This window comes from Pseudochaenichthys georgianus, unplaced genomic scaffold (genome assembly GCF_902827115.2).
Source record: "Pseudochaenichthys georgianus unplaced genomic scaffold, fPseGeo1.2 scaffold_1330_arrow_ctg1, whole genome shotgun sequence".
NCBI lineage: Eukaryota > Metazoa > Chordata > Actinopteri > Perciformes > Channichthyidae > Pseudochaenichthys > Pseudochaenichthys georgianus.
In genome coordinates, this window is record NW_027262216.1 from 10,147 (window position 1) to 37,524 (window position 27,378).

Consider the following 27,378-nt stretch of genomic DNA (forward strand, 5'->3'; position numbering starts at 1 on the left):
GACTAGCATTGCAGCAGGTTTTTTGCACACGTGTCAGACTTCAAGATTAAACTACATTAACCATAAAACACTGGGACAACATGTCGATAAATATAACTATTAAGGTGTTGCTGATTCTGAGCTATCCATATTTCAACGGTAAATACTGTGTATAGATAAATATGTATATCCTTCCTGGTCGAATGTACTTATTGAAAGTCGCTTTGGATAAAAGCGTCAGCTAAATGTAATGTAATTTTTGGAAATACTTAATACAGGGGTGTCAAACTCAATTTCATCGCGGCCCACATTAACATTAAGGTTGCACTCAAAAGGCCGGTTGTAACTATATAAATATACATATATAAATATATAATGTATTATATTACATTATTGCCTCTGAATTTGATTATTATCGGATAGGATAATAACTGAGTAATTAACTACGTCTGAAAGCAGAGTCCAGGGCAAATATTGTAAGTCTCTTCAGTGCGCATGTCACAAAAAACGAGATGCATTGTGGGACATGTAGTTTTATGGGCAACCTGCTTCTGTAAAGTGTCATGTAACCGTATAAACATTTATATATTCTTTGCAAGCTCTTGCGGGGCCACATGAAATGAAGTCGCGGGCCAGATTTGGCCCCCGGGCCTTGAGTTTGACACCCCTGGGTTAATACAAGATTGCAAACACTCACAATGAGTGAACCTTCTTACATGCTGGTATTAGAGTAAAAGAGTAAGAAGGCAGTCACAAAACCAACTAATTAACATCTATTTTATTACTTGGATGGTTTCATTCTGTGTATTTTATAACCAAAGCAGCTTCTAAATGTATATAAAGTCAAATGCACGGGGCTATCTACTTGATTCCTTGTTTCCACTGTAAGTTAATGAGACACATCAGCCAGGGAGATGCTTGGTTTGGTTTAATGACATCTACAGAACTTAAGTGAGGTGGAAACAGCGTCTGTGAAACGTTGACGTAATGTCTCCCTCTCTCTGTGTCAGGCAGAGGTGAGAAAGCGAGAGGAGACGTTCCTGATATTCTTCCAGAGCCTGAACCCGAGCCAACCAGCCCAATGTCAGACTTTGAAAACTCCTACAACTATGTCTGTGAGCTCTTCTACATCAACATGTGTCCCCTCTTCTTCATGTCTCTTCTACATCAACATGTGTCCCCTCTTCTCATGTCTCTTCTACATCAACATGTGTCCCCTCTTCTTCATGTCTCTTCTACATCAACATGTGTCCCCTCTTCTCATGTCTCTTCTACATCAACATGTGTCCCCTCTTCTTCATGTCTCTTCTACATCAACATGTGTCCCCTCTTCTTCATGTCTCTTCTACATCAACATGTGTCCCCTCTTCTTCATGTCTCTTCTACATCAACATGTGTCCCCTCTTCTTCATGTCTCTTCTACATCAACATGTGTCCCCTCTTCTTCATGTCTCTTCTACATCAACATGTGTCCCCTCTTCTTCATGTCTCTTCTACATCAACATGTGTCCCCTCTTCTTCATGTCTCTTCTACATCAACATGTGTCCCCTCTTCTTCATGTCTCTTCTACATCAACATGTGTCCCCTCTTCTTCATGTCTCTTCTACATCAACATGTGTCCCCTCTTCTCCATGTCTCTTCTACATCAACATGTGTCCCCTCTTCTTCATGTCTCTTCTACATCAACATGTGTCCCCTCTTCTTCATGTCTCTTCTACATCAACATGTGTCCCCTCTTCTTCATGTCTCTTCTACATCAACAGTGTCCCCTCTTCTTCATGTCTCTTCTACATCAACATGTGTCCCCTCTTCTTCATGTCTCTTCTACATCAACATGTGTCCCCTCTTCTTCATGTCTCTTCTACATCAACATGTGTCCCCTCTTCTTCATGTCTCTTCTACATCAACATGTGTCCCCTCTTCTTCATGTCTCTTCTACATCAACATGTGTCCCCTCTTCTCATGTCTCTTCTACATCAACATGTGTCCCCTCTTCTTCATGTCTCTTCTACATCAACATGTGTCCCCTCTTCTTCATGTCTCTACATCAACATGTGTCCCCTCTTCTTCATGTCTCTTCTACATCAACATGTGTCCCCTCTTCTTCATGTCTCTTCTACATCAACATGTGTCCCCTCTTCTTCATGTCTTCTACATCAACATGTGTCCCCCTTCTTCATGTCTCTTCTACATCAACATGTGTCCCCTCTTCTTCATGTCTCTTCTACATCAACATGTGTCCCCTCTTCTTCATGTCTCTTCTACATCAACATGTGTCCCCTCTTCTTCATGTCTCTTCTACATCAACATGTGTCCCCTCTTCTTCATGTCTCTTCTACATCAACATGTGTCCCCTCTTCTCATGTCTCTTCTACATCAACATGTGTCCCCTCTGTGGAAAGAGACTCTGAAAGTTTCAGGAACAAAGATTTCTCTCTTTTTGATCCATTTCTATAAAAACCTGTCTGAAAATGAGCTGATCAGATTTGGCCACTTTATGATGTCATAACGATGTGTTGTCTTGGTAACCATTAGCCAATCAGCAACCAGGGAAACCCCCCCCCCCTTATCACCTGAATCTCCTCTAGAGTTCTTTGTAACCAGATGTCTCTCAGAGGGGCGTGGGGAGGGGCTCCTTATTTTCATCTAAAGTAACAGCAGAGAATCAGCACACTTTGGAAACAGGGCAGAAACAGAGGGGATTATGGGATGCTGCAATGATCTGTTTCAGAGACATGTTTTGTATATCTGAGAGCTATATATATTGATGAAAACAGTATAATAGGGGGACCTTTAAAGTCCTATCCAGAAACACTACGGCAGAACTGTGGAAAAAGACTGCATCACGTTACTACCACATAATACCACAAGTTTTAAACAGCTGTACTTTGAAGTAGCAACGTCATATTTCATGAATGCAACATTCCTGTTCTTCTCATTAGTCTGTCATATTCATTTCTGTTCCTCAGTGTCTAGACTGGCCAGTATGGCCAGCGATCCACAGGCTGGATGTGGGTCACTACACTCTGGATGTTAAAGTCAGTCAGCTCATGGACCGCCTGACCCGGGTGGACGGTAAGAACATCACTCTTTCCCACACATCTTCCAATATCATTTCTCTTCATGGATTTATTTCCCAGCCCAACAATTATTTCCCTTCCTATTTCTGGTCTGTATTTCCAGCAACTTAGTCGGTCAGTTTCATGGTAAAATAGTCATACTGTATGATGATAAATGCATCGCCCATCGCTACTAAAACGTGAAGTATCTGCAGTGAAATGCATCCAAATAATTGGTGTTGATATTGCGCAAGGTGGAAGAAGCGAGATGAATGAAAACTAAACCATGAATTAAATGTAAGAAAGTGAACGGGCGGAACTACAGTTGGTGTCCTCCATCGACTTATATTATAATTTACTTTCATGTGCAATCCATTTGATAGTCTTGGTTGAAACCACACACACACACACACACACACACACACACACACACACACACACACACACACACCACACACACACACACACACACACACACACAACACACACCACACACACACACACACACACACCACTTCAGGGGACATTACATTGACTTACATGCATTTCCTGGAGACTTATCCTGACCTTAACCATAACCAACACATGCCTATCCCTAACCAAGTCTTCACCCTAAAATGATGTCCCCATAAGGGAGGTGAGTCCCCACACGTGACTGTGTAAACAGATGTAGGTCCCCACAAGGATAGTAATGCTAGGACGGACACCCACATGACCTACATGGCAAACTTCCGCCTCCTAGGGCAAAAACTGTTGCCACTAAATACTTAAATGTTCTAGTACAGAGCGAGCCAGCACCAGACACTTCTTACTCTGCTACGGACGGTCTTGCACTAATGTACATTCCCACATATATTGAAGTGACTGTTTTGTATATATTGATTGTTTTTATCTTAATGTGTGCATATGTATAAATGTGTCGGTTGATTGTGTCTATATAGGATTTACATACATATTTCTATATTTGTATTCAGGATTATGGGAAACGGTATTTCGATCTCTCTGTCTGTACACACAAACTGAAAGATTGTCAATAAAGTTGACTTTGACTTGAGCTATAGAGCAGCTGTTTACAGTTAATAGGAAGATGCTTTTTTCTGACTCATTTCATGACTCTTTTTTGTTGTTCCCTTCCAATAACATGGCAGCTAGAGTGGAGGAGCTGGAGGACAGCATCGCGGAGGTCTACCAGCACAGCAAGGTCAACCGCAAAGAGATGGGCAGACTGGAAGGTAATGGAGATATGTTCCTACAAACATGACTCCAAGTTGATGCCACTTCAGAATCAGAAATACGCTATTTATCCCGAGGGAAATTAGGTTTTTTGAATAAAAGAAAAGACAAAATATAATAAGTTAATATATAAACATAACAATAATTTAAAGTAGGGCTGTCAAACGATTACAATTTTTATCAGATTAATCACAGCTTAAAAATGAATTAATCAGATTAATCACCATTCGAACTATGTCCAAAATATGCCATTTATTTATGTATATTGTTGTGGGAATGGAAAGATAAATGAAAGAAGGCGGATATATCCATTTCACATACAGTATCTATTGTTTATTATAACATTTTTCTGCATGTCAAAATGAAAGACAGCCCACACACCTATCAATCATCAAACCTTGGGGTCTTAATTCATTACGTGTTGATTTCTATCAACGGGGGAGTACTTCAGGAAAGTCGACAGAGGGGGGGGGCTAGTGGAGTACTTCGTGACCACAGAGTGTGAACGTTGTGATCAGCTGTTTTAGCGTAGTTCTCCAGTGAGGGGGGGAGTCTCCCTCCGCAGCCGGTTGGCGTAGTTTTGGCACAGTTCCGTTGTACAGACCGACGTTAACAGCAGCCTGTCTGTGCACACGGAGACCGACTCTGTCGTCCGGTGATCTAACCGCCTTCTGGAAAAGCTTCACAAGTACGTCGGTACGCAAATGCGCTTTGTGACACAAGTGATGGTACGCATTTCAGAGTACATAACCTGCGTACCAGTTATGTGCACCCCTGTACTACAGCAAGAGTATTCTCCGTCGGGACTTCCTGCAACAACACCACGCCGTTATCAAAGATGTTCTATTGAGAAGACGATCACTACGTGACAAAAGTTTTCAAAACCGTGGCTACTGAAATCAATCTTACCAACTGCTGTCTGTGCAATTTACTCCGCGAGTTGGCAGACTTTATTTTGCTTACTTTAACATCATTTCTCATGGTGGGGCTAAGCCATTTCTTGGTATGGGTGTAGCCTACGCCAGCCATACCCTGGTGCTGCCACTGGTGGCACGTATGGGGCGGGCCTTTCTGCACATGCGTTAAATTAATTCAAAAAAATTATTACCGCCGTTAACGCGATAATTTTGACAGCACTAATTTAAAGTAATCGTTTCCAATACAAAGATAAACATTAAACGATTACAATACTATATAAACATAATAAGTATGTAAAGTAAGCAACAGTTGGTGCCATCCATACACTTTGTATGGTGATAGTATGTCAATACTTTGTTTACAAAATGTTGCACTGCCCCCAAGTGGCCAAAAAGATATTGGCAGGGTTTTTTGGCTCATCTTGTTTCTCTTTGCTTCTCAGGCTGTCAGAAGGGACACAGGTTGGGATACAAATGCTATCTCGTGTACAATAGCCTCGAGGACTACGCCTCAGCTTCCAGAAAGTGCCAGGAGCGCGGCGGCCGCATGGCGATGCCCCGAGACCGAAAGGAGCAGGAAGCCCTCGCCGACTACGTGAAGTCCTTCTTCCACCCGGGGAACTGGCCCGTGTGGCTGGGCATCAACGACCTGCGATCTGACGGCCTGTACGTGTTCGATGATGGGTCGAGGGTCTCGTATTTCCAATGGCGGAGACACTTCCTGTCCAGCCAGCCGGACGGAGGGAGGCGGGAAAACTGTGTGGCGATGTCCTCGGACGATGGCGACTGGTGGGACCATTACTGCGATCGCACCATGAACTATATGTGCGAGTTTGATAACAGGGAGGCACTTTAAAATGAACTCTCTTCAAGATTTAAAGGTCACCTATTATGCAAAATCTTCTTCTCTTCTACATCAACATGTGTCCCCTCTTCTTCATGTCTCTTCCACATCAACATGTGTCCCCACTTCTTCATGTCTCTTCTACATCAACATGTGTCCCCACTTCTTCATGTCTCTTCCACATCAACATGTGTCCCCACTTCTTCATGTCTCTTCCACATCAACATGTGTCCCCACTTCTTCATGTCTCTTCTACATCAACATGTGTCCCCACTTCTTCATGTCTCTTCCACATCAACATGTGTCCCCACTTCTTCATGTCTCTTCTACATCAACATGTGTCCCCACTTCTTCATGTCTCTTCTACATCAACATGTGTCCCCTCTTCTTCATGTCTCTTCTACATCAACATGTGTCCCCACTTCTTCATGTCTCCTCTACATCAACATGTGTCCCCTCTTCTTCATGTCTCTTCTACATCAACATGTGTCCCCTCTTCTTCATGTCTCTTCTACATCAACGTGTGTCCCCACTTCTTCATGTCTCTTCTACATCAACATGTGTCCCCTCTTCTTCATGTCTCTTCTACATCACCATGTGTCCCCTCTTCTTCATGTCTCTTCTACATCAACATGTGTCCCCTCTTCTTCATGTCTCTTCTACATCAACATGTGTCCCCTCTTCTTCATGTCTCTTCGACATCAACATGTGTCCCCTCTGTGGAAAGAGACTCTGAAAGTTTCAGGAACAAAGACTCTCTCTCTTTTTGTCCTGATCCATTTCTATAAAAACCTGTCTGAAAATTAGCTGATCAGATTGTGGCCACTTGATGTCATAACGATGTGTTGTCTTGTGTAACCATTAGCCAATCAGCAACCAAGGTAACCCCCCCCCCACCATATCACCATTGTGTTCTTTGTAACCAAATATCTCTCAGAGGGGCGTGGGGAGGGGCTCCTTATTTTCATCTGAAGTAACAGACCGCCCCATGGCGTTCTTATTTCTGCCGGAGGAGCGATAACCGAGGAACCACCAGTCCATCCTCCGATGAAATCCTCAGATACTCGCCCCGCCCCCTTACTGTGTATCGCTCACTGATTGGACGAGGCAGCGCATGCACTGATCTCATGCTTCTTGACAAGAGAGCCGTTTCCCAGCGGAGTGAAGAAAATACATGAAACTCACGAGAGTCACTCCTCAGTTTAAACTGTGTTTTGTTTCAATTCATGTTTCATTTAGTTACAAATATGTGATATATCTGAACAACAAAGTGGTCAAAAATCATTTTATTCATTTATTGGAAACATTTTCATGATCGCTTTTTTCGTTTTATATTTTCATTTATTGTTATTTCCATTCAGTCATTACGTGCTATTAAAATGTTAATGTGCTACATATCCACACAAACAAACAAAGTGTGCAATCCAATGAATGTTAATCTAACTGGGTTTTGATAGATAACATCTCTCTTTCTTCTCTCAATTATTTTATTTCTATTGTGCACTCTAATCAATATTAATGAAACTATTGTTCGTTTATACATTTTAAGAATGGCGTTTATCTTTTTTGAGAATGAGTTCTTATTTTATTTTATTTATTGGAGTCTACAACAGATGATACAAATGTGTGTGTCAGTAAATGTGTGGCAGGGGGACAGAGCTGCCGTCAGACGATCAGCTGTGCAGCGTCATCACAAACGGTCGCTTCACGTGACGCTCCGGAGGAAAGGACGTCCCATTGCTCCTAAAACTAATTTCCCTGCTTCTCGTGGTTTCCTTGCGTCCTCCATGCTTCCCTGGAGGGAGGGACTAGTCGCAGGGAAACGACACAAGTGAGGGAAGCAAGGAATCCATTTAACCGACCTGAGACGGGGCCAGAGAATCAGCACTTTTGAAACAGGGCTGAAAGAGAGGGGATTATGGGTAATGCTGCAATGATCTGTTTGGTATTTCAGCCAATCAGAGACAGGCTCTGTATATATCTGAGAGCTATCATATATTGATGAAAAACAGTATAATAGGCCCTTTAACACCTTACTTTCACCACCAGTCATTTGTTATGAGAAATAAAAGTCCACTCTATCTTCAAATAACTTATTGCCCTTTGAAAGACACCTCAAACTTGGATTGGTATATGAAAACTAGCATGTTTAAAACAAATATCCAGTATAAATTCATTTTTATTTGCTATAAATGCAGCATTGTTTGATTAGTGTCGATATCTTTCAGGATAAAAACATTTTACATAATAACATTTCACTGTATTTAAGTTTTTTGAAGTCAAACACGTGTCTCGCATTTGAGCATTGCTATAAGTAGTGAATACTATTGTATTTCTCACGCAGCTTTGGTGACATGAATGTAAACCAATCAGGTGTCTGCTATGATTTCACGCCTAGAAGTCTCAATATTTGTTCAAAGTTTCATGAAAAACCGTAAAAACCTGGAGGCACTCTTTTCACAATCAGCACATACCGACCCTTTTGAAGATATCACCAATGTGTGTTTGACAGAAATTAGGGAGTATTTAACGGTTGTTTCTGAATTGTGAAGATTTTTTTAACCGGTCTGTGTGGGTTTGATTTCTCTGTTAAACTGCTGATTCTTCAACACCTCGGAGACACCGGAGCATTTTCAGAGTCCTCTTTCAGACACATGGTAACCGTACTGTACGTAGATGTATCCAGTCACTGTACGTAAAAAAGATTTGTACATAAAATGCTGAATGTACACGTTTTCATAAATCTTTACTAAAGTTCAACACGAGTTGTTTTTTCTGATCACTCAAGAAAAGAGAGATTTGCCTCCTCAGCAGGGCTTCAAATCTTTCGATACTGTACCACAAAAAAATGCTTTTCAAGGCCAGGTCCCTAATAGTACTCTCCGATTAATTACTTTGAGAGATACAGAGATATTTGTTCATCCCGATTACAAATCTAACCAGATATATTTACTTTCCTCATTGACATCAAGGCATACTAAGTTAAAGCAACATCTGTAATGAAAAATGTATTATTATATTTTCTTTCTGTACTTAACGCTATTCACATGGTTACCAAAGGATCCGATACCCTGCCATGCATATACTGTAAGAAGCCCTTAGTTGTCACCATGATATTAACAACAAACTAGTCACAGATCATGAACGTTAATATTTAATTTATACAAATACATATGAACAGATTTGTTGTACAGCAGCAATTATTTGTATTGTAATAGCAGATTTATCCAAAAAAGCGTCTGCATTAAAACATTTAGTCAGACATGTTTATTGTTTAAGGCCACATGGAGACACAGAGAAGATCAGATGTCTCTGCCTCACTGTTCTGCATCGGTCACGTCTCTTCATGGAGTCATGAGAGCGAGTCGTGACGTCATTAACGTGAGACAAAGAGCTGCTCTTCTTCTGTGGTGTCGGTGAGGCGGTAACCACGTTAGTTCACATATCTTTTAGTTAGATTAGAGATTAGATTTAGAGTTGGAGGAGCCGGCGGCCTGCAGGATGTCCTCCACACTCGGCCGGTCCATCGGGCTTTTAGACGGGTGACAGAGGAGGACTTTCCCCGCTTCATCCAGCAAGAAGTCTCCTCCCAGCTGAAACCATAGAAACAGCTGCTTCGATACATGCTTCTTATATCAGCGTGTACGTCAAGTGAGTCAATTACAGGCAGAGGGAAGTGGTTTCAGATCTATAGAGGCCGCAGTGACGCGTCCTAAAACCCAGAAGTGAGTTAGCATTTTACCACTTCCGGTTCCTTCGACAAAAAGCAATGCCATCTCTCCGTAGGGTTTAGAAAATATCTGGAACTAAGGTCTGTGGTTGAGACGCATTGAAGAGACGGATCACGTTTTGTTCTACGACATTAAATCCATCAGCAGTGTCTGAAAAACGATGGTTGTTACCAAGTGGCTGAATAGGACTACAGAAGTTGTCGAGGCTGTTGTACGTCATTACGGCGAACACTGCTCGAAGTTAGTTTGCCGTGTTCTGCTTGAAAGCAAGTCCCTGCCTCCTGCAAAGTGTTCAAACAAACGCTTCAACTTGAACCATTTAGAATCTGTGTGTTTGAATATGGATCTTAAGTCGGCGTGACGTTGAAGCAGCGACCCTGCTGTAGTTCCTTTATAGCATAACGTTAGCATTTTGCTTCTGGCGACTAGATTTACGATTAGAAAACGATAAAAGTAGGGTCGACATGTGGAGATTATCCGGCTGAACAAAACGTGATCCGTCTCTTCAATGCGTCTCAACCACAGACCTGATTTCCAGCTATCTTCCAAAACCCTATGGAGAGATTGCATTGCGTTTTTGTGGAAGGAACCGGAAGGAGTTTAGGTTTTAGGCCGCGTCACTATTGTATTCTTGCATTTTTTACTAAGATGAATACGTTTTGAGGCAATAAACGTAGAAATGTCGTTACTTTGTACATTTTCCAGCTGATATGTTTTGAAAATGTTGCTCACATTCAAGCCAGAAATACATAGAAAACAATATTTGATATGCAATTAATAACGATATGTTTATCTGTAAAAAAAATACATGGAAATGTTAAACGGCTCGAATATTCTTTATCAAATATTTAAATGCAGTGCTTCTTTTTTCTAAGTACTTTCTTTTTTAGTTGTACTCATTTAGACCGATTGAATTCAAGTCGATCACATTTACCCTCACTACCATTTCCTGTTGTTATTAAATGTTTTAACACAAATAAAATATATTGTTTTAGTGGTTTTAACTGTAACCAAGAAGTGTCTTTATTTGTTTTTATCAAGATGGAATAAGACGATAATGGCACTTAATTTAAAAGGATGTTTTTGTAAGTATTTTCTTGTTGGTCAGGCAATAATAAAGTCTCTCAGTTTCTAAGAGACAGCTCCAAGAGGGCGAGAAGTTAATAAGCGACCCAGCAGCACATTTCCAATCCCCAGGCGCGTTAATCTACCCGATTCAGGCCTCTTATCGGCACCTCAGAGTCAAAGTGTTCTCTGTGTTGCACATCTGTACCTGGTAGAGGTCCTTCAGCATGTCGGGGGGCATGTCGGGGAAGTCTCTGTCCACGGCTGGGTACTCCGAGTACTGCAGCAGGCAGCCGAACCTCATCACCTTCGCGTAGGACGAGCCGAGGCCGAAACTCCTGTAGACCTGAGGCAGAGAGGCAAGGCACGTTTATTGATATAGCACTTTTCAACACAAGGCCATTCAAAGTGCTTTAAGAGACATTCAAAAGCAAAGATAATAAAACATGAATAGCACAGGTTCATGAATAAAAGTTACAGTGCAGAGTGAGATCTGAATAGTTCAATTCAAAGCAGCTTCAGAAAGAAAGTTTTCAGCCTGGATTTAAAAGTAGTCAGAGTTGCAGCGGACCTGCAGGTTTGTTCCAGATATTTGACAATATCCCGAACCAGATTCTCACATTCCTCTACCCCTAGTCTTCCCGTGAAATGATAGTTATTTTGACAGTTTCCTAACCTTTTGATATTCCTTTCATCCTTCTCTTTGTTGCATCCCCAGACAACACAGTTTCCTGTTCTACCGTTAGCCTTTAAACCACTTTTCTTTTCAATTCCCAGAATTAGGATGATTTAACAACATATATTATTTCAGCAGGAACACATGACGGCAGCTTCATGCACTCACAAGCAAAGGGAGAAGAACACCCTCTGTGGATACTGTGATATAAAAAGTGCTTGTGACATTTGGAAAATATTCTGTCTACATATTTGGTAGATTGCCCCTCGTCTTCATCTCACATCTGCTAACATCTGGCAGGTGGCTTTTCAGGATAAATGTTTTCAAAGCTTTTACTCACTCTGCTTTCAGCACAAGTCATCAGCTGCTAAATCCTCTGTTCCCATCAGCCTCTCTGACACAGATATAATCTTCTTTAACCGGTTTTATTTTAGGGAATGGTAAATGGACTGCACTTATATAACGCTTTATCCAGTCTTTACGACCCCTCAAAGCGCTTTACATACTACATGTCGTTCACCCATTCACACAGAGCTGTGTACCTTACTCTAGGACCCAACATTCACACACCGTTGGCCATCGGGAGAAACGCAGGGTTAAGTGTCTTGCCCAAGGATACATCGACATGTTGCCTGCACGGGCTGGGATCGAACCCGCAACCTTCTGGTTGAAAGACGACCGCACTCCCTCATAGCCACAGTCGCCCTAAGCAAATCCTAGTTTTTTCGAAATGCATTAAAGTTCCCCTATTATACTGTTTTTCATCAATATGTTAGAGCTCTCAGATACAGAACATGTCTCTGAAGTGTTTGGCTCCAAACACCAAACAGATCATTGCAGCATTACCCATAATCCCCTCTGTTTCAGCCCTGTTTCCAAAGTGCTGATTCTCTGTCTGTGACTTTAGATGGAAATAAGGAGCCCCTCCCCACGCCCCTCTGAGAGAGATTTGGTTACAAAGAACACAATGGTGCTCTAGAGGAGATTCAGGTGATAAGGTGGGGGGGAAGTTACCTTGGTTGCTGATTGGCTAATGGTTACCAAGACAACACATCGTTATGACATCACAAAGTGGCCAAAATCTGATCAGCTCATTTTCAGACAGGTTTTTATAGAAATGGATCAAAAAGAGAGAAAATCTTTGTTCCTGAAACTTTCAGAGTCTCTTTCCACAGAGGGGACACATGTTGATGTAGAAGAGACATGAAGAAGAGGGGACACATGTTGATGTAGAAGAGACATGAAGAAGAGGGGACACATGTTGATGTAGAAGAGACACGAAGAAGTGGGGACACATGTTGATGTAGAAGAGACATGAAGAAGAGGGGACACATGTTGATGTAGAAGAGACATGAAGAAGAGGGGACACATGTTGATGTAGAAGAGACATGAAGAAGAGGGGACACATGTTGATGTAGAGGAGACATGAAGAAGAGGGGACACATGTTGATGTAGAAGAGACATGAAGAAGAGGGGACACATGTTGATGTAGAAGAGACACGAAGAAGAGGGGACACATGTTGATGTAGAAGAGACATGAAGAAGAGGGGACACATGTTGATGTAGAAGAGACATGAAGAAGCGGGGACACATGTTGATGTAGAAGAGACATGGAGAAGAGGGGACACATGTTGATGTAGAAGAGACATGAAGAAGCGGGGACACATGTTGATGTAGAAGAGACATGAAGAAGAGGGGACACATGTTGATGTAGAAGAGACATGAAGAAGAGGGGACACATGTTGATGTAGAAGAGACATGAAGAAGAGGGGACACATGTTGATGTAGAAGAGACATGAAGAAGAGGGGAGACATGTTGATGTAGAAGAGACATGAAGAAGAGGGGACACATGTTGATGTAGAAGAGACATGAAGAAGTGGGTTTTGCATAATAGGTGACCTTTAGTATTTCTACTATGCTCTTCGTTAAAGTGGATAGGGTGAAAACTATATCTAGACTGTATATATAAAAAAGACCCAGACCCTGACCTTCCTCTCTGGATCCAGCAGCATGTCGAAGGTACATCCAGTCTGCTCCCTCCACACCTGAGCTCCCTGCAAACCTCCGAAAGCAACGACCACGACCCGCACTGACCGAGCCTCCAGGACAGCCTGCAGCCACAGCATCAACAACATGTATATTTGGCTTTTAAAGGATCTGTTATTCTCACTTTTCCACATTTCTGTGTAACTGCAAGTTATCCGTAGGAAAGTTAATGGGTCGTGGCTGCAATGCCTTGGGAAAATGTTGGAACATTTTGAAGCCAGAAAAAATACTTAAGGAATGCATGTGTTTAAAGGAATGTTTCCAAATATATGGAAATTAATGATCAGATAAATTCTTACGAAGTTTGGAGATTTCTTTTGTATTTGTTTTGAAAAAGACTCAATGCGTTGTCGCTTTAAAGACAGTGACACCTAGTGGCTTCGAACGGTAACGCAGATCTTCAAGAGTGGCCAAAGCACTAAAACACCTCTCGGATTTTAATAGTTTTATTCTTATATGTGTTTAATAAAAGTCCAAATATATATAAAATACTACGGTTTCAAGATGTGACATTACACATATGTTGATAGAGATTGCGAACTTATTTCATTTTGCTTTGGATAAGAGCATCGGCTAAATTAAATGGAATAATAATGATATAATTGTATTCGTTTTTGTAAAATGGCAAGAAGGGGAAAGGTAGGAGGAGGTGGTCTTTATTTTTCTGAATTTAAATGTGTATACATTTGTGTGTTTGTGCCATCTTGGAAAGACAACTGGAAAATATACGTGTTTTCTTTACCAGTCTGTCCTTCAGCTCGGCCACGTGGTCTCGTCACGGCAGTCATCCGTAATGTCTGATGAGAACCAGCAGAGTCTTCTCCCCCCGACCCAGGAACTGACCCAGAGTCACACTCCTGAGAACACAAAGAAAACGTTCCATTGAAAACGTCAATATGGCCACGAGGATGGTTTGAATGCGTCTTCTTCAGTGCTTTCAGCAAGAAGCCCCTCGATTCTGGCTGTGTGTGTCATCTTTGCTGTGATTTTTTATATTTTCCTGACCCCAGCACCATAGGACAAGAAACTTAACTCGCCAATATTTTCTTTTAAAGTTACCACTATCTGCAGGAATCTGATGAACTGATGTTTTCAGAAAGAAAGTGGCTTTTCAGGGAATTTGTAAATGTAGTGCACACTGGGTATTTGTATTTGTTTAAACAGATGTCTTCCTTGCTGTTTAAGGGGAATGATGCCTCCTGCTGTTTAGGACATTGCATTGCACGCTTTAGACTGATGAGCAAAATGTGCCTTTTATATAGTGAGTCATTAAAAAAAAAAAGAAGTTAAACGTCAATATGGCATGTATTTAATCTAGAAGACCGACATATAACAGTGTTTCAGTATTAACAGTAAAAGGCGATAAGAGCATCGACAACAGAGAGGTTCAGTTTGTGAACTCACTCTCCGCTGCGCGCGTCAGTGAAGGCCGTGTCGGGGCTCAGGCTGGCGGCCATCTTTCCTCCTGACAGCTGTCTGTCTGTCGTCTGCAGGCCTCTGTCCACGCTCTCCAGGAAGGAGTCCCACTCTGACTGCGTGCGCACACACACACAGGTTATCACACACACACACACACACCGGTTATAGCCAGATAAATACCAGTATGTCATTCGTACTGATAAAAATACTAACTAATAACAAGTCGCACTGTATCTTTTTTTGCATTTGAATAAATACAAAAAAATGCAACTACTTTGCACACTTGTCTTATGTATTCAATATCCTACGTTAATATTTTAGCACTTGGTATATCTATAGTTTATTCTAACTTATTTCATTATATTTTATTCTAAAGATATTCACCTGTTGACATGTATATACTTAGTGTTTATTTTCTATGTATTTCTTGCTGTTCAATCCATCTATTTATTTGTATGTGTCTATGTATCTTGTTTATAAAATAATAATTAGTACATGCAGTTAAAACTGGGTCTATGAATCTGATTGTAACCTGATGAATATAGTACATAATATGCACAATACTGTATATATTTAAAGTGGACCTATCATGCTACATTTGAATAATATATTGTAGGGACATACCTATATAAAACATGTCTGCGAAGTTTTTTTCTTCAAAATACCAAACAGATCTTGCATTTTAGCCATGCCTCATTTCGCTCTATTTTAGCAAGGGCTGATTCTATGAGAAGTCTTCTTCGCTGCTTTTGTGGCAGACTACAGCGCCACCTCCAGGCCTGGCATATGTACTACAGCATCTCCAGCGCTTTCGAACGGCAATGGCCGTGGCTGTCTCCTGATAGGTGAAGAGTTGCCCATATAGGCGGGGCTCCTCGTTTCTGACGTCAGAGATATTTCAAGTCTGTATCAGATCCGTTGCAGCCCCGTTTTTAGAGATTTGGGTACGGAGGAAAAGAGAGAGGTTGTGTTTTCTGACACTTGGTGAGTTCCTTGACACACCGGTGACACATTCATGTATAAAAGACGTACAAAAGTGCATATAGGTCCCCTTTAAAATAAATACAAAGCTTCACTCATACAGACCTCCAGCTGCAGAAGCTCCTCCACCTTATCTCTCACTGTGGCATTGCTGAAAAAATACAAAGCTTTATTGACAAACAGGCGCCACCCAACTTTATGAATAACAGAATAAAAGAAAAGTAATTGATTAACGACTGCAAGTAAATCTTAGCGTGGGAATAAGCAACGTCCATTGGCAGGTATTTTTACGATGATTCACCACAGGGTTTTTTGTGGAGTCTAGACGGTTAGGGTGGAGCTCAGTGTCAGGATGAGACGTGTGTAAAATGTGCCCGATGAAAAGTGTGTTAAAAAGCATTCATGGAACATACAGTCTTTTAATAAATGCTGGAGGCAATGAGGACATATCTGTAAAGGGATGATAGAAAACCTGTAGTAACCCCTAAAAGACCCAAATTACACACACCATAAAGCTGTATGGAATTTCATTTATCAAATTAAAGACAAAGATGTGTTTCTTTATTATCACCATTCTGGTTTTATGTACAGTGGAGGAAAAGACACCGTAAGATACTCCAAGTAAAAGTATTGCATTGAGAATGATACTTAAAGTATGAGTATTACAATGACTCATTGCAGAACAATTCTTAAAAGGGGCCCCGCTATGCTTTTGGGGTTTTCCCTTTCCTGTAGTGTGTTATAAAGGATTTTGTTTTGCATGTAAAAGGTCTCCAAATGATAACATCCCTGTGTTCCCCATTCATACATTTAAATACTTAAAAAGGAAAAGCAGTAAACCTTCATATTTGAGAAGCTGTGAAATGTTTTTACGCAAAGAAATTGCTGCCTCATCAACCAGCTCATTGTAACGGGTGCTTAAACTTACTTTTGGGTCATTTTAAAAGTAATTATTTCATACGTTTTGTGTGTGAAAATGGTTAGTCTCTAGTAACTAACGCTGTAATTAAATACTGTGAAGTAAAAACTGCAATGTTCCCCTTTGAATTGTAGTGAGGTGGAAAGTGCTGCAAAAATAAAGCACCAGTAGCTCATAAGTGTACTTAAAGTTCCCCTATTATACTGTTTTTCATCAATATATATAGCTCTCAGATATATCCAGAGCCTGTCTCTGATTGGCTCCAAACACCAAACAGATCGTTGCAGCATTACCCATAATCCCCTCTGTTTCAGCCCTGTTTCCAAAGTGCTGATTCTCTGTCTGTTACTTTAGATCAAAAATAAGGAGCCCCTCCCCACGCCCCTCTGAGAGACATTTGGTTACAAAGAACTGAATGGTGCTCTAGAGGAGATTCAGGTGATAAGGGGGGGGGGGGGGTTACCTTGGTTGCTGATTGGCTAATGGTTACCAAGCCAACACATCGTTATGACATCATAAAGTGGCCAAAATCTGATCAGCTCATTTTCAGACAGGTTTTTATAGAAATGGATCAAAAAGAGAGAGAATCTTTGTTCCTGAAACTTTCAGAGTCTCTTTCCACAGAGGGGACACATGTTGATGTAGAAGAGATATGAAGAAGAGGGGACACATGTTGATGTAGAAGAGACATGAAGAAGAGGGGACACATGTTGATGTAGAAGAGACATGGAGAAGAGGGGACACATGTTGATGTAGAAGAGACATGGAGAAGAGGGGACACATGTTGATGTAGAAGAGACATGGAGAAGAGGGGACACATGTTGATGTAGAAGAGACATGGAGAAGAGGGGACACATGTTGATGTAGAAGAGACATGAAGAAGAGGGGACACATGTTGATGTAGAAGAGACATGAAGAAGAGGAGACACATGTTGATGTAGAAGAGACATGAAGAAGAGGGGACACATGTTGATGTAGAAGAGACATGAAGAAGAGGGGACACATGTTGATGTAGAAGAGACGTGAAGAAGAGGGGACACATGTTGATGTAGAAGAGACGTGAAGAAGAGGGGACACATGTTGATGTAGAAGAGACATGAAGAAGAGGGGACACATGTTGATGTAGAAGAGACATGAAGAAGAGGGGACACATGTTGATGTAGAAGAGACATGGAGAAGAGGGGACACATGTTGATGTAGAAGAGACATGAAGAAGAGGGGACACATGTTGATGTAGAAGAGACATGAAGAAGAGGGGACACATGTTGATGTAGAAGAGACATGAAGAAGAGGGGACACATGTTGATGTAGAAGAGACATGGAGAAGAGGGGACACATGTTGATGTAGAAGAGACATGAAGAAGAGGGGACACATGTTGATGTAGAAGAGACATGAAGAAGAGGGGACACATGTTGATGTAGAAGAGACATGAAGAAGAGGGGACACATGTTGATGTAGAAGAGACATGAAGAAGAGGGGACACATGTTGATGTAGAAGAGACATGAAGAAAGGGGACACATGTTGATGTAGAAGAGACATGAAGAAGAGGGGACACATGTTGATGTAGAAGAGACATGAAGAAGAGGGGACACATGTTGATGTAGAAGAGACATGAAGAAGAGGGGACACATGTTGATGTAGAAGAGACATGAAGAAGAGGGGACACATGTTGATGTAGAAGAGACATGAAGAAGAGGGGACACATGTTGATGTAGAAGAGACGTGAAGAAGAGGGACACATGTTGATGTAGAAGAGACGTGGAGAAGAGGGGACACATGTTGATGTAGAAGAGACATGAAGAAGAGGGGACACATGTTGATGTAGAAGAGACATGAAGAAGAGGAGACACATGTTGATGTAGAAGAGACATGAAGAAGAAGGGACACATGTTGATGTAGAAGAGACATGGAGAAGAGGGGACACATGTTGATGTAGAAGACACATGAAGAAGAGGATAGTTACTTTATCCACCACTGGTTTTTACTCGTACTTACTGATAAAACTTCTTCCATATGGCCTCTGCCTCGCTCCTCTTCTTCACTCCGAGGCTGCACAACAGCAACAACACAAACAATTATAATAATACAATGATTATAATTGAATTAATCACACTTAATTCTACTTATGAATGTTTCTACAAGTGTTGTGAACTCCTCACCTTTTGTAGAAGTCTCCTCCGGCTGTGATCAGGCCGAATAAAATGGAGATCTTATGGGGGACGAACTTCTCCAGGGACTCTGCAGGGGAACAAAGGCACGCAGTAATTGGTCGGGCTGCTTTGTGCAATGTCACTGTGTGTTGGCAATAAAGCATGACAAGGATTACATTTCTACACCTTCAATCCTGATCTCACTGATCTGCTTTAACAACTAATGAGGAGAATGGGTTGTAGCCAGCCTTTGCATATTCAAAAGGACACCTGTGAATTATAATTAATAATGTAATAAATTATATGTTAGAAACGAATGTCAATGTAGCTTAAAACTGGTTTATTTCAACTAGATTTGCCAATTTATCTGAAGTTATGAGGAAACAACTGCAACATTTCTTGCACTTCGATGTTTTTTGCTTGTTGGGAAAACAAATGAATTACAAAAACAAACAGATCGTTATATCTGAACTATCTCTTTTTGAATTATTAATAGTTTACAGTATGTTTTTTAATTCATTACTACATTTCAACACTTTTATGCTTGTTGTGACCAATATAAATGAAACAATAATTAACTAATCATAAAACCCGAACCTATATTACCTCTTCTTTAATTCGGCGTGACTAAAAGCCATTTAACAACACGCATTATAGTAAAATATCGTCTTTTAGTATTGATTCACGTGCTTCCTTCGGTCTAAAGCCGCATAGCACAGCATTATAAAAGCATAAAACAAGGTGCTTTTTGGTATTTTATGTGAGCCGAATTATGTATAAGACGAAAATAATACACTCTACATTAACATAAGACAAAATAAAGTGGTGTCTACCTTTCGTGGCATAACACAATTTAAAATGTCCAAAATGTAAATGGAGTATTGCCTCTCTTACCTGCTGCTTCCTGCCGGGCTGTCTCCAGCAGAACTTCGCTCAGGTTGAGCAGCAAACTGAGAGCACAGGTTAAAGTGTCCTCAGAGACAGACACGTCCTCAGCCATGGTCCCCGGCTCCCCTCTGCTCTCTCACACTGACAGTTAACGGGACAACTCGTGAACTACAAGTGTGTGTCGAGAGACCACGTGACCTCGTGACGTGGGTTTAAACTGTATGCTTAAACTTTAAAGCCATACCGTGCAGTCAATGGTTAAAGCCTGACTGTTGCAACACTGAGGGGTTTCTCAATGTTGGGGGAAATGTCACATTTACAAGAAGAAATGGACTGACTCTGAACCAAATTGTGGTCCTTTTTACGGAGAATTACAACAATATGGCACCACAATTAAAAGAAGAAGGACATCTAAACAAAATGTGTATTTAATGAATATTTTACTTGAAATGTGACCTTTTATTTGTATCACTATCTTTTTGCACTAACTGTGCTGTTGTATTTGCTGTATAGTGTCCTTACTGTAAGGTATTTATTATATGTGTGCAACTCGATTTTGACAGGAAAGCAACTGGAGACTTCTAGAATTGTATGAGTAACATTCTGTTTTTAGACTTCTCTGTTTCAGTTTCAGTTTCAGTTTTCATCACAATTTCAGTCAGATCAACTACAGAGCATTGATACAGAGCACCTGTATCAATGCTCTGCTCTGTAGTTGATCTGACTGAAATTGTGATGAAAACTGAAACTGGCTTCCGATAACTGCTAGAATCCACTTCAAGACAATGGTACTTGCGTACCATGCTGCGAATGGATCTGGCCCTTCCTACATCCAGGACATGGTTAAACCGTACACCCCAGCACGTGCACTCCGCTCTGCATCAACCAAACGGCTCGCTGCACCATCGCTGCGAAGGGGACCCAAGTTCCCATCAGCAAAAACACGTGGGTTTGCTATCCTGGCTCCAAAATGGTGGAATGAGCTCCCATTGACATCAGGACAGCAGAAAGCTTACACACCTTCCGGCGCAGACTGAAAACCCATCTCTTTCGACTCCACTTCGAGCAATAGAACTATTAACAAAGCACTTATATACTAATAAAGGGCTGGCTTACCTAAAGCCAGTTGAGTAGCACTTGAAATGTTTTTTCTCTATGAAGCCTGATGTACTTATATGATTCTGTTTTCTTCAAGTTTGTATTTTGTTGGTCGAACGCACTTATTGTAAGTCGCTTTGGATAAAAGCGTCAGCTAAATGCAATGTAATGTAATATGTACAGCACTTTGGCTCGACCAAAAATCGTTTTAAAAATGTGTTATATAAATAAAACTTGATTTGATTTTCCTTTATCTCTTTATTTACCTACGTTATGTTTGTATCTGTATGCTGTGTGTATATAATGTATGATGTAAATATATACATTTTGTTGTATAAAGGGGGGGACAGTAGTAGTTTTAAGTTATATATTTGACAAACATTTACCAAGATTCACAGTTTAAGGGAAACTTCTGTGTAGCAATGCAGTGGGAGTCACCGACTCAGGAAAGAGACACGGTAGAGCAGGAGCTTCGATGTCAATCACTGATGATTTATTTGGAGTTTCGGCCGGAGGATTCACATCACAAATCACAGCAGCCACGGTGGGACTGCACGGGTGGGTTGCCACGTCAATTCTGGAGCGCCTCTCTCTCGTTAGCCCATTTAACTGGTTTCACAGAGAGTAATCAACATATAGGCTATAAGATAGCTTAGACAGTTGGGCACACTAAGTCACTTGCATCCGTCACTTATGGCCTCGAAGATTTCATACCTTGGAGTCCACAAACAACAAAGAAGGAAGTGTCCCAGTGCACCCACAACAACAGACCATCTGTGACCTAGTGTTGCCCGGTCACAGAATGGGAACAATAACATTATGGCTGAAGCAGCGTATGTCCTTAAAGGAGATAAACAGACGTCAGGGTTGGTCCTGTACGTCAGGAGTCTAGGACAATAATTTCCCTAACACACAGTTTAACCTGAGTGTCCCCATTCACATACCGAATGTCCACAATACACTGTTCAAATCTGTTTGTAGTCATCATATTAAAAAGTGTATACATTCCTTACGTATACAGTATTTGATCTACTCAAAAGCATAGGTGTAGTTTTTTTTAACAATAAAGCTGTGAAAAGTGGCATTTTAAGCTATTAAACATGCGAAAAATGCAACAACAAAAAAAACACATCAATGTGTCCTTTGTGTCTTGTGTATGTTTTTGTCATTTAGTCAGGGGCGCACCTTGCGAACAAGCAAGGCAGGCAACTGCTTGGGGCCCCCAAAGAAGGTAGATTAAGAAGGTCCACAGCAACGACAACATGAAACACCTTTTAATTTACTGCAACGACATGTCGGGAAACCCCCCTCAAGGCGGCCCCATGCATGCTGCTTCTTATCTTAAGTTGTGTTGCATTGCTCTGCTCCGGGGGGGGGGGGGGTTTGAGGGGCCTCCAGTGAATGTTTGCCTAGGGCCCCCACAGACTCTAGGATCACCACTGCATTTAGTCAAATTACAATAAAGCTATTAAACAGAAATCAAGATGAAAATGATAAAATAATAAAAATAAAATGGATTATATAAAATAGAAGAAGCACCAACATCAATGTGTGTCCTGTTTTAGCAGTGTTGTGCTAAATGTATTACAATAAATCCATTGGGAAAAGGACTATACGTATTGTATCACATGCAAGAAACACAGAGACTGTTCACATTATCAGTTTTATTGACTGCTGAACAGTAGTGATACAAATGCCACTTCAATCTCATTAGTATGCAGAAAAAGTGACAGGTCGCCCCGCCCCTTTTCGACCGGAAGTCCCGCCTTATTTGACCGGAAGTCCCGTCTTTTTATTTTATTTTGAAACCGGAAGTCCCGCCTCGTTCGACCGGAAGTCCCGCCTCGTTCGACCGGATGTCCCGCCCCCGCTTCCGGCGGATGTCCCGCCCCCGCTTCCGGTTTTCAAAATAAAATTAAAAATAAATTAAAATTAAAAAAATGAGAAAAATAAAATGCCGTTGTTTTCAATCAATTAATATGCCTAGGATATATGTCCCGCCTCCTTACCACTTCCTGTGTGGTTAATCCTGTATACAGTATCGAATGTAACTTACAAATACTTGCAAATAACATGAAATTAATCCCAAAAGTAAGGCATCTTAAAAACATATATTTAAACCTCTCTGTTTTTGCAAACAGGACATGACAGGACATGAGGGGAGAGAACATATGGTGGAGGAGGGGGAACACACACACACACACACACCACACACACACACACACACACACACACACACACTTTCCCCGCCCCTCACCCTCTCCCTCTGTCTAAATAAAAAGCCATCGTCTTTAGTCACTCTTAAATATTTTTCAAGTCGAGAGAAAATGGCCAAGAGACGTCTTGATATGAATTTAATCAGCGAGACACCGGTGACAACTTACAGCCATCCGTTGGGTGCTCCAAATCAAAGTAAAGCATATAAAAAACAGATATTTTAAAAAGTCAGCCTTTTTGCTAAAGGATAAGGGTGGGGGAAAACCACAAACCCCCTATGGAGAAGTCATAAACCCCCTATGGAGACAAACATGTTGTAAACAGAGGGAGGTAGGTAGGTAATATACTTAAATATATATATATATAGAAAGTCAGAGAATATTTATCAGAGGATAAACCATATACATTTGTACAAGTCGACACTGGTGCATTTTGTAAGAAAACAGAGTTTTCGTACTCAGACCGCTGCAACAATTTCAAGCAGATCTCTGTGATATGCAGTCGCTGTCCGAATATAATGATGGTTTTAATTATTTATTAACAGTCGTAAATGTATATAGAAAAACCTGTGCTCAAACATTAAAGAAAAAGAAGGGTAAGGTTACCAAAAAGCTTTTGATATAGTTTTAACACACAGCGAGATCCCTAAAAAGTCACTAACAGCTGCGGGGAAAGAATTCTTTTAAATAAAGTTTTTCAAAACTTGTTGAAGAAAAGAGGTATTGCATATTATACAACAGCCATTGACATATAGGCATGTATGGTAGAAAGATTTAACCGTACGCTGAAAACTAAAAAGTGGAGGTATTTTACAGCTAAAAACACTCCTAGACCTATGATAGTGTTTTTTATGTATGACAACTCTACAACTGGTAGAAAGTAAAGTACTTTTTCTGAGCAGATTTTCTTTAAGACTGTGACTCTTAACAAACCAACCCCCGAGAGACAGACATACTCATCCACTTTTCAACGTATTTTGTTTTTGTCTTTCTCGCTTTTTTTTCCATTATATTTTTGGAAAAAACTACATAGTGATTGCTAGCAAAAATACAACATGCAACTAATACATTATACAATATTACGACTTTTGGCGATATTTTCAACACAATATACTTGTACCCTTTTCTTTTTTTTTTGTAGGACTTCAAGATATGTTGCATGTCATGCATAAACACGGTGTCATCTTTCTTGAAACTGATGTGCTGTCCGTTTTACAAACAAGTTATGTTTATGCTTCTTCATCCTATGAATGTTCCTCCCCCGTCCCTCTTCACAATAACAATCAAGGTGGATCTGTGAAATGAAACACCTCTTCCCAAAGCGTGACTACCCTATTGAGGGCATGCGTCTAAGGCAGTAGGGTCTAAATCGATGGGCCAGATATACTAACATGCAGAATGTACGGTATGTTTGAAAAAGACTAACCATTTATCCAGTTCAAGCTGTCTTTAAGATGTGACATCGCGCTCTGACTATTTCCCATAAAATCGTGACAAACTATTACTTGTTCTTACATTTGACCTCTTGCTGCTTGGTTGAAAATGATAGATGAAAAAGAACTTTTTTAAAAAGAGTCAAACCACAAATGTTTTAAGATTGTTCCAAAATGTAAAAAATAAAAAAGGTCTGGAGACAAAATTAATTCAGGTGACTCTGGCTTTATTAGGACAACAAACATATAATACAAATGGGTTAGGGGTTAAATATAACCATAGTGGACTTAATAGTCTAACAAAATACTTTTATCTGAATACATTTGTTCTTTTAAGAGCACTTTTTGAAATTATTTATTTATTATTTCAGTGGAACAATCCAGTGTTTGTTAACATTAACGCTTTCTTCTCTTTTTCTTGTGTTACTAAGATACTTTTAAACACACTTTGGTGTATGCAACACTTGTTCAGATAAAACAAGGTTTTTTCTTTTCTGATAAACTTACATATTTTAGTTATTTTATGTTACCAAGATACTTTGAGATACACCCTGATGTACACAACACTTAACAAAGGGTATAATATGAAGTAGTTGGTAAGGAAGGGGTTTTTCTTTAAGGGTGCAAAACTTTAGAACAGGGTAAAATATTCATTAATTTGTATTGATTTGAGTTTTCTTTTTTTGATTTTCAACATACTATATGACTTTTACATATTTCTGACGTACTATACTTTTTTTTTTTGACTTTTTTCTGTAGAATCTTGACAAAACTATTACTTGTTCTTAAATGATGACCTATTGCTGGAGATGAGATGAAAAAGCTACAACGCTTAAAGAACTTTTTTCTAAAAAACTCTCAATTCTACACTGACTCCCCCCACTCAACGTAATAAGTCCCACCCCACTCAGCAAATCATCTAAAACGAAGGACCCCATCAAGACGACCGTTGAAAACTAGCCATGGATCTGAGAAAAACCAAGTCTGATGTAGCCTACCCTTATTATCACCAGGATAATGGATATGGGCTTAATGACTGGATGGTACAAAGTAGGGGAGAGGATGTTCCCGAAGAAGAGCTCTCCTCTATATGTAATAGTATTGTAAACGAAACATTTAAAGTGGTCCCGGAATCTTCATTTTTCAGAAACATTCTGTAACATTACCGAAGAAATTACACTTACTCTTTTTCTTGTGTTACCAAGATACTTTTAGATACAGTTTGGTGTCTGAAAACTGAAACTGGGTGAATATAAAGTACTTTATAAGGAATTCGGATTCTTTTAAAGGCAGATTTTGGCTTTTTTTCTCTTGCCAAGATACTTTTAGACACACTTTGAGGGATGCAAAACCTTAAAACTAGAAAATGAAGTACAGTCTGATTAGATTTTTTCTTAAAGACTGTTTCTCTAAAAGGTAAGTTTGTGATTTTAACAATTTTCCCTGACACTTGGCAGATTTGTGTGTAATTTCTCTCACAAAGGAACTGTAAGATACACTTTTTATGTATGCAAAACCTTAACTTTTTTTTTTTTTTTGAAAATAAAATACTTTGTCTGAATACATTTTCTTTAAAGGCACTTTTTTTTTTTTTTTTAACGCTATTTCAGTGGAAAAATACAGTTTTGTTGACATCAAGGCTTTTTTCTCTTTTCTTGTGTTACTAAGATACTTTTAGACACACTTTGATGTATGCAACACTTGTTCAGTTAAACAATGGGTTTTTTTTTCTGATAAACTTACATATTTTAGTTATTTTATGTTACCAAGATACTTTGAGATACACCTGATGTACGCAACACTTAACAAAAGGGTATAATATGAAGTACTTGGTAAGGAAGGGGTTTTTCTTTAAGGGTGTAAAACTTTAGAACAGGGTAAATATTCATTAAATTGTATTGAATTGAGTTTTCTTTTTTTGATTTTCAACATACTATTTGTACACAATGACTTTTCCATATTTCTGATAAACTATACTTTTTCCGTAAAATCATGACAAAACTATTACTTATTCTTAAATTTCACCTATTGCTGGAGATGAGATGAAAAAGCTACAACGCTTAAAGAACTTTTTTCTAAAAAACTCTCAATTCTATAATTGACTCCCCCATTCAACGCAATGAGCCCCACCCTCCACTCAGCAAATCTTCTAAAACGAAGGACCTCACTAAGACGATCGTTGTAAACTAGCCATGGAGCAGAGAAAAGCCAAGACTCCCCCCGCGAGTTGCAGTCAGGAACAGAGTCCACCAGCGACACCACCATGTGGGAAACCCGAATCTTGCAGTACTACTGCTGCTGATGCTACTCCTCGGGTCAAGAAGTCTCGGTTTAGGGACACAGTGAAATCGGAATTGTTTTATATTCTGGAGATGGTGATGTATCGGTACAGAAAAGAAATCTGCAAAGAATGCCGACGCAGTAACCCCGACCAGAGGCAACACGATTGTCGGAATGACATGCCCGATTTCTTCTTCAGAAACAATTACAAAGCGTTAATGAAAAGACTTTGGCTCGCCGACTTCGTTGCAGTGATTGACCAGAGTCTTATTGAAAAGGCATTTGCGAGGATAAACTGAGGATAGGACGCGCTTCGGAAGCCTTTCTGCACAAGCTTGTAAAATGCAGATGCCTCAAGGAGAGACTTGAAATATCCATACAGAGTTGGATGGAGAAGAAGAAGAAGAAGACTAACAAACAGCAGTCGGATGGAGAAGAAG

The 27,378-nt window shown here is 40.3% G+C and overlaps 1 protein-coding gene and 1 pseudogene across 1 annotated transcript; one reads left to right on the plus strand and one right to left on the minus strand.

Annotated features, from left to right (window-relative positions):
• Positions 1 to 80: 80 nt before the first annotated feature.
• On the plus strand, positions 81 to 9,084 carry LOC117440917 (C-type lectin domain family 11 member A-like; annotated as a pseudogene).
• Positions 9,085 to 9,171: 87 nt separating this feature from the next.
• Positions 9,172 to 20,089, minus strand: selenol (selenoprotein L). The gene is made up of 9 exons (XM_034077142.1): positions 19,918 to 20,089; positions 19,033 to 19,111; positions 18,869 to 18,922; positions 16,058 to 16,103; positions 14,957 to 15,084; positions 14,295 to 14,409; positions 13,495 to 13,617; positions 11,038 to 11,175; positions 9,172 to 9,626 (listed from the first exon to the last, which is right to left on the minus strand). Exons 1-9 carry the CDS (start codon positions 20,021 to 20,023, stop codon positions 9,492 to 9,494), a joined length of 924 nt encoding a protein of 307 aa, XP_033933033.1. The 5' UTR covers positions 20,024 to 20,089; the 3' UTR covers positions 9,172 to 9,491.
• Positions 20,090 to 27,378: the final 7,289 nt, after the last annotated feature.